The sequence below is a fragment of the Phaenicophaeus curvirostris genome, chromosome 12 (assembly GCF_032191515.1).
Source record: "Phaenicophaeus curvirostris isolate KB17595 chromosome 12, BPBGC_Pcur_1.0, whole genome shotgun sequence".
Classification (NCBI taxonomy): Eukaryota; Metazoa; Chordata; class Aves; order Cuculiformes; family Cuculidae; genus Phaenicophaeus; species Phaenicophaeus curvirostris.
Window position 1 is genome coordinate 20,946,845 of NC_091403.1, and position 16,622 is coordinate 20,963,466.

General features: G+C 47.8%; 1 protein-coding gene across 2 annotated transcripts in view; it reads left to right on the forward strand.

Annotated features, from left to right (window-relative positions):
* The window catches only part of ANP32A (acidic nuclear phosphoprotein 32 family member A), a 25,398-nt gene extending 10,350 nt beyond the window's left edge, over positions 1-15,048 (forward strand). The window contains exons 2-8 of one of the 2 annotated variants that reach the window (XM_069866668.1): positions 8,010-8,159; positions 8,410-8,532; positions 10,413-10,611; positions 10,818-10,916; positions 12,144-12,241; positions 13,119-13,179; positions 13,664-15,048. In XM_069866668.1, coding sequence (XP_069722769.1) covers positions 8,010-8,159; positions 8,410-8,532; positions 10,413-10,611; positions 10,818-10,916; positions 12,144-12,241; positions 13,119-13,179; positions 13,664-13,725 — 792 coding nt within the window. In that variant the 3' untranslated portion in view covers positions 13,726-15,048. The remainder of the gene's footprint in view (positions 1-8,009; positions 8,160-8,409; positions 8,533-10,412; positions 10,612-10,817; positions 10,917-12,143; positions 12,242-13,118; positions 13,180-13,663) is intronic. The other variant, XM_069866669.1, reaches the window with a different exon arrangement.
* The last annotated feature ends 1,574 nt before the right edge of the window (positions 15,049-16,622 follow it).

Below are 16,622 nucleotides of genomic sequence, written 5' to 3' on the forward strand. Positions count from 1 at the left end.
TATTCTGAATCTTGAGGGAGGAAGAGGATGCCGGTGCTATTGGAATTGTCCCTTCCCTGTCGAATTTAATTCTGTTTGTGGCTGGATCCTCATCCTCGAGCCTCTCTGCCAGGCAGTGCCAAGCTGCTCAGAAAGAGCAGCTGAGGATTGCCTGTGGAAGGAGAATCCTCTGTGGCACCAGGCCAATGTGGTTGGTGCTCCAGCACCTGTCTGCCCGTCCTCCCTGCCTGTGGGCAGCACGCCAGGGGCAGGAGGGGGCATGGACCCAACGGGCAGCACGCTGGGAAGGCTGAACAGCTCTTGAGGTGTCATAACTGACATACAGCAGCCCAGAAGCTGCTGTTATTTGGACCAGAGATGATTCTGCGCTCCCTTGTCTCACTGGTTTCCACCAGGAACTGAACTTTGCGTAGCGTGGCTCTGCTATGTGTTTATATGTCAGGGGGCCTGAATGCTGCTGAAGATCTCTCTTGAATGCAAGCAGCAAGTGATGCTATCTTAATGTTGCTTAACAAAATTCAGTTCTTCGCGTTGGTTATGTTTTAGTGAACATCTTGGAACAGGAGTTGCATCGTGTCTTTGAGCCTTCAGAGCAGCTTCATTACCCCAAGGTACTGAATAGGCTGTTCATTCTAGTGTTTTTTGGCCTAGTCATGTTCCAGGTAGTGCCTGAAATGGAAATTGTGCAATGCTTCACTCATTCCGGTAGTACTTTAGGGGGAAGCTTGTAAAATTGAGGATGAAGAACATATCCTCACTAATGCTGTGGATCTAAGCTTGAACAATGGACTGCTTGCAAGATTTGGCCGTGATCTCTAGCCTTGGCACACCTGTGCCTTCCCAGCAAATGAGAACATCGTGCCTGTGAAGGGCTGGCTTCTCTTACACTCTGTGCCACAAATGAAGTGGAAAAGAACCCTAAGGAGATGCATTTCCACTCAAGGATCCCCAGATGTGCGTGAGTACAGCTCTGGAGTGCAGTATAAGAACTAGGACAGCCCTTGGCAGCCTGGTTACAGCAGACGGCAATGGTCACTCTTGACTGTAGAGCTCTGCATGGACCATGCAGGCTTTTGAGACCAAAACCAACCCCCAAGGTTCTAGGAGAGCATAAAATCCTGCTTCCAGAAGTACCACCACTGGCTTCCGTTGCTCTCCCTTCCCTTCTTTCCATGGCTTTGCCCTTCTCCAAATGAAATTGCCACTGGGCTGAGACACATGAAGGACATTCTCCCATTTGTCCCCTGGATGACTTGGTTGGGAGTAGTGCAAGACAGAGTTAACAGACTCATCTTTACCTGCTTTTCTGAATAAAAGTGCCACACAGTGGGATATTCCTGTCCTGGGGGTACCGTATGCTGTACACTTCAAAAGCATCTGCTCCATTGTGCTGAAAATGAGATGTTATGGCCTTTGCTGTTCCTTCTTTTAAAGCCAGCAGAATGCTATCTGTGCTTGTAAATTTGCCTTTTATCTTTTAAATATGATATTCGCGGCTGTGTCCTTCTGTCACCTTGTTAAGCCTTCAGTTACAGACCGGTATTCCAGAACTGAGTCCCAAGTTCATGCATCTCCCTGCCCATGGGCTTTAGGTTTTCCAAAGCAGAGACTTTGCCTTTTCACATGTCACAGTGGAAATGCAGATTAAAGGTTAAGGTGATAACGTGTGCGGCTTAATCGTTGTCTGTATGTTATTGTATTCAATCGGTTGTGTGTTGATAACTTGAGAGTGCAAGTTATCTCATGCATGGGGATCCCCCTCTTGTGACAGAGAGGCAGCCTGCACTGGGAAAGGGTGACTCCTTGATTTAGAGCACAGACTTTCTGAGGAGAAGCTGAGGGAGCTGGGCTTGCTTACGCTGGAGAAAAGGAGACTGAGAGGAGACCTTTCTGCTCTTCAACTGTCTAAAAGGAGGTTGTAGCTAGGTAGGGGTCGGTCTGTTCTCCCTGGTAGCCAGTGGCAGGACAAGGGAATGTGCCAGGGGAGATTTTAGGTTGGATTTTAGGAGGAATTTCTTTACTTGAAAGGGTTGTCAAGCATTGGAAAAGGCTTGAGTCACCATCTTTGGAGATGCTGTACTTGGGGATGTGGTCTGGTGGCAGACTTAGCAGGGCTGGATCGATGGTTGGACTCAATGATCTTAAAGGTCTTTTTCCAACTGAGACCATTCAGTGATGTCATTCGTGATAAGCCCCATGAAATCCAGTGCCTGCTTACACGTAGTTGCCTGGACTTGCCCTGGGAACAGGTTGGAGTCTCGCAGTGTGCCTGTGGCTGTGTTAAGGGTGTTGTAGATGCATTTGGGAGCACAGCTTAATGCAGTAACCGTACTAGGAAATGGATAAGAGTCCCTGGCTATCAAACAGGCAGTAATGTGGAGTGTGATGTCATGGAGAGATACAGGGGATGCCGTAATCCACAGCGAACAGCGCAGCGTGCATTACCAGTGATGAGATGTCAAGGGCTGAGAGCATGTGAGGCTCTGCTATTTCTGATGAAATAGCAACTGGGGTGGCCACAGGAGAACAGTTCCAAGGCAGGAGAAGCAGTAACGTACATGCCTGCATGTGACTGCAGAAAACTCGGGACTGAGACCAGCTAACCACAGCGATGAAGCAGAAGCACACAGACAACCAGGAAGCACCTGCTCAAGCAGATGGCACCCGCAGAATGGGGGAGCAGGGCGACAGAGCCCAGAGCCGCCCTGGGAGCGGAGAGAACAAGGTGGAACGGCAGGCTGGGCAAGAAGCGCGTGGCAGCTGAAGCTGTACGATGCGCAATGTCCTTACCCAAGTGCTTGATGATGCCTCATCATATGAGGAGTGGCTGAAGTCACTTGGTCTGTTCAGCCTGGAGAAGAGGAGACTGAGGCGAGACCTCATGTGATTTTTTTTCTTCATTACAGGGGTAGGAGGAGGAGCAGCAGCAGACACTGATATCTTCTCTCTGAAGACCAATGATAGGACCCGAGGGAATGGTCGGAAAATGTGCCAGAGGAGGGTTAGGTTGGATATTAGGAGAAGTCTCTTCATCCAGAGGATGGTGGAGCACTGGAACAGCTCCTCAGGGAAGCAGTCACGGTGTGAAGCCTGACAGTATTGCTGAAGCATTTGGACAAATGCGCCCAGACATATGGTGTAAATTTTCAGGCTGTCCTATGCAGGCACAGGTGTTAGACCCAGTGATCCTCGTGGGTCCCTTCCGACTCAGGTCATTCTCTGTGATTCTGATCGTAAGTGTTATCAGAGACATGGTTATGTATTCCGTGAACCAACCAAGCCACCTGCACGTTAGATTTCTGTTAGAAGTTCACCTGCGGGTGCCTTCTTAGCTGTTCAGACAGGTATTATGTGTTATCCATGGCAAGTGGTTACCTATGGTATGTTGCTTTTCCTCTCTTTCTTGCTGTGTAGCAGTTTTTTGGGGAGATAAGTACAGGCCACGTGGTTTGTCCCCTACTTATATTGCTAATTACTCCAATTACTGCATTGTGGCATAGGCAATGATGAAGTAAACCGTACCAACTTCTGCAGGCTCTATCATCTTGTGTTTGATGCAGCTAAACACAAGTTAGCTGAGGGCACGTATTCCCTTAGCTTCTCTCCAAAACTGTCAAGATTGTCCATCCTGACTCTGGCAGCACTTCTACACGTCCATAGTACCGCAGAGACCACAGTGTGAGCCAGCTGTATGGGCTGAGACTGCTCCTCTCGTTCAGGCGTATGGAGAGGCTCAGAAAGGGCGCTCACCCAGGCTGCTTGCATCAGGCAAGTGTTTATTCTTGTGTTCTGGTGACAGAAACTGAGGAAAGAGATGTAAAAACTGCCGTTTCGCTGTGTATTTCTGGGAAATGTGGCACATTTGGAGAGTGGTTTAGGAGATGGAATTCTTAAGATTTCTGAAAAACAATAGATGTTTAGCCCTTCTGTCATACTTTTGTGGTAGCAAGCTGTTTCAGGTGGAATGTGGCTTTACTAAAGTCACCTTTCCACTTCTCCCTCTCCATGTACACAATTACGTGCTCACTGTCAAGGCTGCAGCGTGCCCGGATGAGGCTCAGTGTCCTCACAAGGAGGCCAAGGGTGGAGGAGAGACCTCTGTGCAGCAGCCAGATGGAGAAGTGTCTAGTGAGGGGCCTCAGAGCGATGCCCTCTTCTGCAAGGTCCAGCACTGCCTCTCTGCTTTGCTGCATAAGAGCAAGTTCCAAAGGAGGAGATGGGAAGTGAGAGTGGAAGGAGAGTGGGATGCACAGGACTGCAGGCTGAGAGGCTGTGGGCAAATAGCTGCAGGTAATTTTAATGCTTACAAGAACTGTGTGGGCTGGTGGTAGTTTCTGCTGCTTGCACTGTATGAGGAGAACTGGGCATGATGCAACAGTGAGCAGGCACATGGCAGTGAAGTCGAGAAAAGCCCCATAAGCCCAGTTAGTAGAATCATGGAATGGCTTGGGTTGGAAGGGACCTCAAAGCCCATCCAGTTCTACCCCTCTGCCATGGGCAGGGGCACTTTCCACTGGATCAGGTTGTTGAAAGCCCCATCCAGCCTGGCCTTGAACACCTCCAGGGATGGGGCAGCCACCACTGCTCTGGGCAACCTGGGCCAGGGCCTCCCCACCCTCAACGTGAAGAATTTCTTCCTAATGTCTAATCTACATCTCCCCCTTTCCAATTTAAAGTTCCTCCTCGTTTTGCATGCCGTATTTTCTATGGGATTCTGCAATCTCTTGGAATGTAAAGTTATCTTAACTTTGAATTGAATTTGACTTTGTGGAGTCTCTTCTCTCAGAAGCAATTCCGTGGCCGCGTGAGCACTGCAGTTACATCGCTGTTGTGCCTCTGGAGCCTGAGGAGCCTGTGCTTTACTCTTTGCTGACCAAACTCTTCTCTTCAACAAAGCTTTCTGCCTCTTGCAAACCTGGCCAGTTTTGTTCCATGATATTTGTTTTGTATGTATCTTGGTCCCGGGCACAGCAAGGAAGGGTGCGTTGCAGTTTTGTATCATCTGAAAAGCAGAGAGGAAACAGCAGTCTTGTCCTAAAAAGAGCAAACTGACTTAGAAGTCAATTGCCCCTTCTGCTATCCTACTGAAGGCTTTTTCTTTTTACTCCATGGCTGTTTCCAGTTCCTCATCACATCTCTGTCCCTGAGGAAGCATTGTCCAGTTCTCTGTTTGCCTCTTGTCCATTCTGCCCTTGAGGAGGATGAAGAGAGGGATACCTCACCCCCTGGGGTGTGAGCAGATGCCGTTTCTCTACCAGTGTGACATTTAGGTGCGGCTTCACTCCATGCCTTCGGTCTGCATAGCTCAGAGCTGACTCTAACCCGTGCTGGCTGCTGTGGCTGTGAGCATTTTCCCTCCCTCAGCTCCCTCCTGCCTTGTTTCATCTTCCCGTGTGAGCTCTTGCAAAATTCCTTTGGAAGGAGGATAAGGCAAAAAAAAAGACCTCGAGCTCTGCATGAGTACTGGCCTCCTAGTAGGGAGATTGGCTCCTTTGGGCTGAGAACCTCTTCTCATGCTCCTTTGCCCTCCCTGCTCTGAACCGTTGTCGGTGGGTGCTCAGAGGAGCCACCTCCCTGGTGGGGGGAGATAACAAGGCAGGCAGGGGCCTCGAGTGCTGTGGAACGAGGACAAAGATAGGGAACACAACTGCTTAACGCTGGGTTTGGGGTGGAGCTGCTTTTATTTTACTGGTTTTTTTCCTCCTTTTATTTTTTTGGTGGGAGCTGTGCATGTGCGTGAAGCAGATGACTGTGAAAACGGGGTGTTTGTCCCAGAGCTGATCTCACTGGAGGATTCTGATGCTTAAATACTGTCATAGGAAGAAGATCCATGTGTTTGCTTTTAAAATGGCTTTTGCACTATCTAAATTTCAAAGCAAAGAGGGGTTTCTGTAATTTGTTCTGGGGTTTGTTCCTCCTCCTCCCCCCCTGCTGCTGGAATGGATATATGGGATCAGGAGCGATTGCCTTGGTCTTTGGTTTCTTCTGACTATCCTAAAATCCTTCTGGAAGGCATTTATGTAGTCATTCCCTATCATGATTCTTCTAGGAAAATTGTAGCGTCTTGGAAAATGTATTTCCTGCTGAATGCAGATCCTCCTCCTCTCAATGAATCACTTGTGCTCTCGTGTTGCTTTGGGCTCACTTCCCTATTGACTTCAGTGCCTGGGATGTAATTAGAAATCATGGGATGTTATTGGGAGCTGTAAAACTGCACAGGATTCTTCTCTGTGCGGAGGGATTGCAGTACTAAAAAAATGAAGCAAACGAAACATTTGCATATTAACTGTCCTTGGTGTGAACTGAAGAGTCGCTTTGTGTTTCTGGGTATCCTGCTCCTGCAGGCTGGTTTGATCCCATCCTTGGCATCAAGCAGCTCCCCCTTGCTTTCCAGACTCGTAAACAAAGCTCAGGCAGAGGATAGGGTCTGCGGTACACGCAGAGGGATTGGTTTCCCCAGGAGAGAAATAGCTTCCAGAAATCCTCCCGTGGTGTGACCGTGTCTGGGTATTGCTGAATGGGTGGGAGCTTCCCCAGAGTCCAGGAAAACTCACGTTGCCTGCTAAGGCCCTTGAATCCTGTAAGGCTGACCTGGTTTTAGGGTGGAAAAGGAGCAGTTTTACTCAAGGTGGCCTGGAGTTCTGGGTCCAGTTCTGGAATCCCCAACATAAGAAGGGTATGGAACTCTTGGAATGAGTCTAGAGGAGGCCATGAAGATGATCTGAGGGCTGGAGCACCTCTGCTGTGAAAACAGGCTGAGAGAGTTGGGATTGTTCAGCCTGGAGAAGAGAAGACCATGGGCAGATCTTTGAGCAGCTTCCAGTATTGAAAGGGGCTCCAGGAAAGCTGGGGAGGGGCTCTTGATCAAGGAGTGCAGGTACAGGACAAGGGGGAACAGTTTTCAGCTGAGAGAAGGGAGATTGAGATGAGATCTTGGGAAGAAATGTTTTCCCGTGACAGTGTTGAAACCCTGGCCCAGGTTGCCCAGAGCAGGGGTGGCTGCCCCATCCTTAGAGGTGTTCAAGGCCAGGCTGGATGGGGCTTTGAGCAATCTGATCCAATGGGAGGTGTCCCTGCACGTGGCAGGCGTGTTGGAACTGATTGTATGATTTAAGGGCTGTTTTGCATTGTGGTTGGTTTGTGTCCGTTGAAGATGGCACCTGCAAGAAGAGTGGTGCTCTGTTTAAGAACAAAACCAAGACCTGGTGGGCTGTGACTCGCTGCACATCTGTGGAGCTGCCCGGCTGTGGCTCTCAGGCAGGTCTTGTACCGTTTGGGCCCATGGGAACGTTATCTTCAGCTCTCCCTTCGAGCCTTCTGCTGCAGCAGGGCAAGGGAGATAAGGGGATTCATTGAACTTCCCCTGCCAGCATGGTCTGACACATCCCTGGTAATTCCCCCAGAAAGGAGTTGCTTCCAAGGAGAAAATCTTCCCATCGAGGTACCCTAGTGAGGAGGGATGTGGGTAGGCTCCGGTAGGACCTCATTTAGGATCACTAGTGCCTCCTTTAGGTTTCAGGAGTGCCTGAGCAGACAGCGATGTCTCCATGCTTGAAAAGCTCCCCTAATTTTTGCATGCAGAGAGAAGCTGTTTGAGCAGCTGATGATGCGTTGTAACAGCACACGAGTTGTACAGCGTGTCAAAGATGTAGGTTAGGTTAAAAATAAATAGAGCAGTTTCATATTTTTTAGAATGCTTATTGCTGCATTTACTAAGGATGCTGCTGCTTCTCGCAGCCTTTTACAGATCGGTTAAGCCAGGATTAATGTTTCACACTTTTTAGGGAACAACACAAAGGTGTGCAGTGGAAGGAAAGCCAAGTCCCCGTGTTTCTGAAACATTGCTAACCCTGCTGGCAGGGATCAGGCACTGAACAGTACCTCTCATGCACTTCCCAGGTTGCTGGCAAATTGGTTTTGCCCGATCCCTATCATCCTCTGCTTGTGAGTGAAATCTTTATCCTCCGTGCAGAATATCTTATGCCTATTTTGTGGTGTTCTCTTTCCAGGTTAAAGAACTTGTTCTTGACAACTGTCGGTCATATGAAGGCAAAATCGAAGGCCTCACAGATGAGTTTGAAGAGCTGGAATTCTTAAGTACAATCAACGTATGCTTAACCTCAGTTGCAAACTTACCAAAGTTAAACAAACTTAAGAAGGTAAATAAAGTGTCCTATACCGTATATTTAGGCATCTAAAGATGGGTGTTTAAAAGACAGGTGGGCAGGTATGGTTGGTCTTGATCTCAAAGGTCTTTTCCAACCAAACGACTCTTTAATTCTGTGATATCCATCCCTCTTTGCACTATAGCAAATGTAAAATAGTTTTATAAAATCATAATTTAATTGACCATACTGCTTTGTGATACATGTTTGCACTAAAACCTCAAGATGTTTGTGTGCCTTCTAGCTCGAGCTAAGCGACAACAAAATCTCAGGAGGACTGGAAGTGTTGGCAGAAAAGTGTCCAAACCTCACGCATCTAAATCTAAGCGGCAACAAAATAAAAGATCTCGGTACAATAGAACCTCTGGTAAGTTGGGGCAGCACAGGGTGAAATCAAACCCCATTTTGTGATGAGTAGAGGAGTTTCAGGCTCAGAAGGTCCAAAGCAGCTTGCAGCAGGGTGTATTTGGTGGTTATCTGTGTGGCCAGGTTGCAGTGGGGCTCAGCCCTGCCCCAGGGTGGCAGCCTGGGCAGCCACTCCCCTCTAGCGGCTGCTGAGCTGCCCTGGGTGTAGAGGGGGCCACCTTTGGTCTTGAATCACCAGCCCCCGCCTCTGCTGGCATGGTGGGACCAGCTGCAGCACTGGCTGCCTCCGGACTGGGATTGCTCCCTGCAGCTGGGCAGACAGAGGTCGCTGAGCTTCTAACTTGTTCCTGCTGGTTTCCATCACCCCTCCTGCTTATTTCAAGTGCTGAGATCAAGATTGTACAGATGCAGTTCCAAGAAGCATCCAGGTATCAATTCTGGTGGTGCTGTTTTCCCATTTTTGGTTTGATGCCTTTGGCTCTCCAGAAGTGAAGAGTTTCAGCTCATGCTTGCTTCCCCAAGTACTGACTTCTAAAGTATCTCAGGGAGCGGTTTTCACAGTCTGTCTTGGATCTCCTTTCCCCCAGCAGAAGGGGAAAGCAGGGCAGTTAAACTTCTGTAGCAAACAGGAAAGAGAGAGAGAGGATTCTAACTGCTCCCAGTTTCAGGCTTATTGTTTTCTTGGTGTCACCACTGCTCTACGTGCTGAGCCCCAGAGGGGAGATATTTCATGAAACTTGATACAAATCCTCAACTGCTTGTGCTTTTATTGTTAGTACTTTGAAGTGCTGTGGGCAATGTGGACCACCTGCCTCCTCTCTAAACCCAGGAGTTGAATTGCTGTTCAATTTCTAAGCCTTTTCTCATTTTTCTAAAGGCTAAGGCACAATCATTACAGTTTTTTAAATCACTTAGCAAAATTCTTCCATATGTCCAAAGAACATTCTTCTTTCTTCCATTAAAAGCAGTGTTTTAAATACACCTGGCTGCAATATCTTGTCTTGTGCTTTTTGGATAACTGGCTGGGCTAATATTTATCCTTAGCTTGGCCCCTCACCACACGTGTGATTTTTGCACCATTACGGCTTTGCAAACTTCTGCTTTGCAAAAGTCTTCTGCTTGCGAGATGCTGAGAGAGAGAGAGCATTTCCCACGCTTGGATACCAGAGCAGCAGTGGCCAGGCATCGCATATTTCTGTTCCTTGCCAGTTCAGTAGGCAGAGACCAAAATGGACCAGGGAAGTGATTGTGAGTGTTGGTGAAGCTGCATCCTGAATCCTGGGTTCAGTTTTGGGCTCCTCACTACAAGAAGGACATTGAGGGGCTGGAGCATGTCCAGAGAAGGGGAATAGAGGTGGGGATGGGGCTGGAGAATGAGTTTGAGAGGCAGCTGAGGGAACTGCGGTTGTTTAGCCTGGAGAAGAGGAGGCTGAGGAGAGACCTCATCACTGTCTACAACTGCCTGAAAGGAGGCTGTAGTGAGGTGGGGGCTGGTCTCTTCTCCTAGGTGATAGGATCAGAGGAAATGGCCTTAAGTTGCACCAGGGGAGGATGAGATTAGACATCAGGAAAAACTTTTCACTAAAAGGGCTCTCAGGCACTGTCAGAGGCTGCCCAGGGAGGTGGTGGAGTCCCCATCCCTGGAGGTACTTAAAAGAGGGGTAAATGAGGTGCCCAAGGGTCTGGTTCAGTAGTGGACAGGTGTGGTTGGACTCAGTGATCTCAAAGATCTTTTCCAACCAAACAATTTCATGATTCTATGAAAATGACCCTTCTGTCATGGGAAGCTCTTGAGTGCATTAACTCTGGCTGCTGCTGTGTTCTCTGCTCTGTAGGGAGTTACTGTAATGCTGAACTTCAGGGACTTTTCTTTCTTTGCAGAAAAAGTTAGAAAACCTGAAGAGCTTAGACCTTTTCAATTGCGAGGTAACCAACTTGAACGATTACAGAGAAAACGTATTCAAGCTCCTCCCGCAACTTACATACCTCGATGGCTACGATCGGGATGACAAAGAAGCACCGGACTCTGATGCGGAGGGCTACGTGGAGGGCTTAGACGACGAGGAGGAAGATGAAGATGGTATGTGAATTGTGCTATTTAGTGTACGTAAGTTAAAAGATCAATATGCTGCCTAGTACATTTTGCTTCCAGCTCTGACTTGTTGGCAAGAGAAGGGTGTTCTCAGCAGCTCCTTCCTGACTGATGTAAAGGAGAAGTACCTCAGTGTCCTCTGAAGGAACGAGGGGAAAGGAGATGGGCAGGGCCTGAAAGAGCTGCTTTCTCAGTCTTATCTCTAGTGAAAGATCGGGATGACAAAGAAGCACCGGACTCTGATGCAGAGGGCTACGTGGAAGGCTTAGACGATGAAGAGGAAGATGAAGACGGTATGTGAATTTGTGCTTCTTGGCGTATGTAAGTCGAAGGATTGATACGCTGTGTGCTGTGCTTTACTTCCAGCTCTGACTCTGAAGGAATGAGACTTCCTTCTGAAGGAATGAGAGGAGGGGAAAAATGGGCAGGGTCAGAATGAGAAAAGTAGCCGAGTCAAGGAATTAAGTAGAGGAGCCAGGACATTAACAGGAGTTAATAGACGCAGTGAGGACAGCATGAACTGGTTGGGATCAGGCAGAAGAGAGTGTGTGTATTGAAGTCTGCCTGGGGCAAGCTCTGTGAAGGGCAGTGATGAAGCAGCAGGTGACTTTTTAACATTAGGAAGATGCAGGGTGGGACCCAGAGTGCTGTAGGTGCAGTTCAGCTGCCCTGGCAGACTGCTCTCGGAGGCAGCAGCGTACCGGTCGGATGAGTATCCGGCTGAGTTGGGGGAATTTACTAGACTCTTCAAACCCAGCTGCACAGCAGAAGCAGAATAGCTGGACTTGCAGTTTTCCCTCGAGTGCTGAATGTGAGCTCTGGTGAGAGGGACGAGTGCTGAATGTGAGCTGTGCCTGGCAGAGCCGTGCGTTCAGCCAGGTTCGGCAGGGACGAATTCTCCTCATCGGAGCACAAGTCTGGACCTGCCTTCAAATGCATGAAAGAGCTCGAAAACACCATTCCATGGAAAAACAGTTCCTGGTTTGTTGCTTGGGCTCGTTACGTTTAATCTCTTTCCTCTTTAAAAGAGATTGCAAACCCACCAGGTGGATTGAGTGTGACCCTTTTGTATCGCTCTGGCAAGCGTAAAGGCGAGGGGGGTCCCTTAGGGAGGGTTCCTAGTGCATGGTTTGCTCTGTCCTGGTGGGAGCAGACAGACACTTGCAGATAAAGAGCTGCAAGTGTCCCATGGGCTCAGAAATGGGTATTGGCAGTGGGAACTGGAGCAGCTGAAGCAATCCCAAGGCTGCTGTGACTTTACAGTCCTGGCCCCTGCAGCCCTGGAAGGCTGAGGCCATGGGTGCAGCTGCCACACCGCCCTGTCACTGGGCTGAAGGGCACAGGACCACATGAAACCCTGTCGAGAACAAGAGAACTGCCTTTTATTCTGCACTGCCCTTGAGCAGTGCTTTCAGTTTGCTCCTTGTGTGGATATGAGGTCGCGTTTCAGGTAGCAGTGTTGGGGGGGGAAAACAAAAAGTAAACTTCCCATGCCTGAGTGCTTAATCTTGTCTGTATAGAAGAGGAATACGATGATGATGCTCAGGTAGTAGAAGATGAAGAAGACGAGGAGGAGGAGGAGGAAGGAGAAGAGGAGGATGTGAGCGGAGAAGAGGAGGTAAGGATTTATGCAGTTAATAATGGATGTGGAGCAAACATGGGAATAGCCAGGAGAGAAATGGGCTGAATATTGGAAGCTTTTAGTACTTGAAGCGTGTGGTTGGTTTTTCGCTGGCAGTGGGGGTGGCTCCGAGGTGTGACTGTCTGTCAGCCAGCTGCCATCTAGTGACCACTGCCACAAAATTGTGCTGTCTGTTGGGCTGGCAAAAACACGGCTGACAACGCCTGCAGACGTGGTTGTGGTGCCTTTGTGGGGCAGAGCGTACAGGCGAGAGAGCGGTGCCTGAATTAGTGACCCTGTGCTCTCGCAGTGAGGCTCCTCCACGGGCAGGTACCTCGTGGATGTTCAGGGTGCTTAAATTCCCAGTGTGGTACAGCTCCTGAGTGTAGGGTGTGATGAAGCTGTCACAGGCTGTCGGGGCTTTGCTGCTAACACAACCATGGGGAATGGAGCTAAAAATTGACCGTAGAAGGTTCTAGCCAGACCATGATAGATACTTAACTGCCGCTCCAGAAGGGTTGCTCAGCCTCTTCTCAAACCCAGCAGCAGCTCCTTGGGCCCCAGAGGGGTCCGTTCACATACGAACCCTTTCTCTAGAATATCATAGAATGGTTTGGGCTGGAAGGGACCTCAAAGTCCATCCAGTTCCAATCTCCGGCCATGAATAGGGACACCTCCTACTGGACCAAGTTGCTCCAAGCCCTATCCAACCTGGCCTTGAACTGTGGGAAGTGGCTGCCTCTTTGTTTAAGGTGCTTCAAGGACTTCCCGTTGTAAAATGAAGTTGGATGTTGCCAAGTTGTGGAAGGTCCTGCATGACTTTTTAAATCTTTCCCTTCTTTATGGGTTTCTGTTTTTTTTTTTTTTAATCCAGGAGGATGAAGAAGGCTACAATGATGGTGAGGTAGACGACGATGAAGATGAAGAAGAGCCCGGTATGATAACAATCTAGTTTTTGCTAGAGATAATTTTTAAAGACGTCAAATTCCATTTTGTAAAAAGCAGGCTCACAATTGTATTCTTTCTCCTTCGATAACAAGCCAGTTACCAAAGTATAATAGAATCATGGAAGGCTTTGGGTTGGAAGGGACATTAAAGCCCCCCCTGCCATGGGCAGGGACACCTCTCACTGGATCAGGGGCTCGAAGCCCCATCCAACCTGGCCTTGAACCCCTCCAGGGATGGGGCAGCCACCACTGCTCTGGGAACCTGGGCCATGGCCTCCCCACCCTCACAGGAAGATATTTCTAAGATCTCATCTTGATCTCTCCTCTTTCAGCTGAAAAACCATTCCCCCTTGTGCTCTTACTCCACGCCCTGCTAATAAGTGTTTCTCAAATAGGAGCTTGTTGAACTTGTTCAGCTCCTCAGCAGCAAGAAGGGGCATTCTTATCACTCAAGTTCTGTTTTATTTCCTAGATGAAGAACAGGGACAGAAGAGGAAACGAGAACCTGAAGACGAAGGCGATGAAGATGACTAAACCGAATAACCTATTTTGACAATTTCCTATTGTGATTTGACTGTTTTTACCCTGTATTTCCTCTCCCTACACCCCAACCTTTTTATTTTCTTTTATTTTCTTTTTTTTTTTTTTTCCTCCCAATTTTAATGTTGCTGTGGGAATGAGAGGGAGAAGCAGACTGGGTGGGCAAGGGAATAAAATACTATTTTTACTGCCACTCCTCCTCCTATTCATTTTAAATTCTTTCTTTTTTGCCCTTCTCTTCGTCCCTGTAACTGCAATAGTAAGTATAAACCAAGTGGTAATTTGTTTCTTATTCTCGGAGTGGAGAGTTTGACCTCTTTAAAAGACAAACGTCTCAGATGGGTGGACGATACCCCAAAATACTCTTATTCAGAGACAGCTGAAGAGTGTTGGCTGTTGGGATTATCCCAGTCACTAAATACATTGTAAGCATTTTTTTTTGGGGGGGGGATGCTGCAAATCTGGGCGAAGCATCCCTGCACAGCAACAGGTGTGAGAATGGCATACGGGAAAGTGATTTCTTTTGTCGCCTGTCCGTGAATGACTGCCATTTTCAGCCAACGCTTTCCCTGCTTTTGTAGGTACCTTTTTCTTTTGCTGTTTGTAAATAGTGACCAAATGTTCTTGTCGGGGTTTGGTTTTGGTATTTTCCTTTGGATCTGGTTTGTGGGGTGAATTTGCAATCCCATCCCTGCCCTGTGTGTTGTGTGTTTTCCTTTCTATTTGTTTTTTTGGGGGTTGTTTTTTTGGCTAGGGTATAGCCAATACACTGAAAATGGCAGGCATTGAAATATATATATAAATATATATAAAAAAAGTGTTCCTAATTCCTGAGTTACTAGTGAAATGAATTTGACAATTGTAATAAAAACACCATTTCAACCCTTTTAAATAAGGTGTGTACTATTTTGGTCTGTAATATATAACACCTAGGCAATTTTAAGTGATGAGAAACTACTTCCACTTGTGCTCTATACTTTGAAACTTTATACAAACCTAAATACAGGAGACAGTTCTGCATGTAGGGTAGGAGGTTTCTTTTCATACACTCAAGCACGAGATACTAATACAAAAATTGTATTTTCTTACCTAGTGGAAGTCAGTAAAATGACTGCAAATACCTAGTGAATGTACAGTTTTACTTTCATATCCCTCTTTCAAACAGCTTTAGAAGTGACTTGTATTTCCTAGTCAATATTTCATCTGTATAAATACATTTGCAACAGTTTTTTGGTTTTTTTTCTCCCGGAAGAGCCAAACTTTGAGTTTTATGTCTGTTTGTCATTGATGAATTTCAATAAATCTTTTTATACAATTTTTCTGTGGCTTATTTGAGTCAAATGGGCCACTGGGAAGGAGTCGCATACCTTCTAAAAAGGCATTTACTAAGCTATTCTGGTACATCCCCTGATATTTTTAGGAGCTTGATGATACGTTTTGCTCCATAAAAACTACTCTTGGGTGAAACAGAGGGAGAGGTTGTGGTTTTAATGCAAATAACTTATGCCGTTTTTTCTTTCAGAACGAGGATTTTCTGTGTTAGCAGCGTGATGATTACAGTTGAGTGTGTTCGTTTATGCTGTTTAATCCCTGAAGAAAGAACTCTTGCTTTCCTTCATCTGCATGCGGTGCTGTAGTTCAGCACTTCTAGGTTGGTACCTCCAGGAGTTTCGGGCTGGGTTGGAAGAGGCCACAAAGCCCATCCAGTTCCAGCCCCCTCCCAGGGGTAGGGACACTGTCTGCTCTGATCGCTTCCAGGCCAGAGCTAAGGCTCCACGTTATCCAACTCATTCACAGGAGAGGATGTTAAAGGGGAATGGCAGAGCAGGTAGCACATTCTGTGTCCATAAAATTAAGGTTTTGTGCCATCCAGGAGCACGAGAAGCTGTGGAAGGGCTTATATTGCTCCTTCTTAACTGGATCCCCTTGGAAAAAGCCATGCCTTTTTGTAGGAAGGAAAATACCTTGTCCTGATGTGTTTGGGTAAGGTGGGGTTTGTTGTTTGGCTGGGTTTTTTAAGAGGAAATCCAACTGGGCAAACTGTTCCCTCCCCAGCCTGGATCTGTGGCCGTGAAATCAAAACCACGAACTCGCTGGGCAGGGTCAGGCTCCTGCAGAGCAAATCGCAGCCTTGGTGACTTGGAGGCAGGGCTGGCAGCTCTGGAGCTACACCCAGAGCCCTGGTGTAACTAAACCATCTTGGTCTTAGACTGTGGTTGGCCTTATAGTGGGAAATTTGGTTTTCCAAAGGCACAGCTTGTTACCCGAGCTACTGGAAGGATTCAGCAGTGATTGGACCTGACCCGAAGCACCATGTCTACGTGGTTTTGAACCCCTCCAGGGCTGGAGTCTTTACCACTGCCCTGGGCAGCCTCTTCTGATGCTTTGCCACTCTCAGTAAAGAAACTTCTAATATCTAATCTAAACCTCCCCTGGTTCAACTTGAGGCCATTTCCTCTCCTCCCATTGCTTGAAGAGACCAGCACCCACCTCACCACAACCTTTCCAGGAGCTGCAGGGAGCAATAAGGTCTTCCCTCAGCTTTCCCTAATGTCACCCCCCTGTGATGATCAGGAAAAGCCATTTCTTCATCCCGTTTCCCACAGTGGGGCCAGTGGATTGCTTGATAACATGCATATTCCAGATGACTTTGGGTAGAGATTCGGAGAGAGACAAGCAAACCTGCTGGGCTGCAGCTGGTTCTAACAACTGACCATCCTCTCCAGAAGTGGATTCCTGAAACAGGGACAGGGGAGGGTTTTCCCCTGACCCACGATGCTTCATTTGGCATTAGATTGCTGCCCTAGATCTCTGCAGGATCATCCTTGCTTGGACCAAGGCTCTTGTTGTTGTCTTTAAAGATGTGGTTCAGTACGAGTGAATCATCCCAT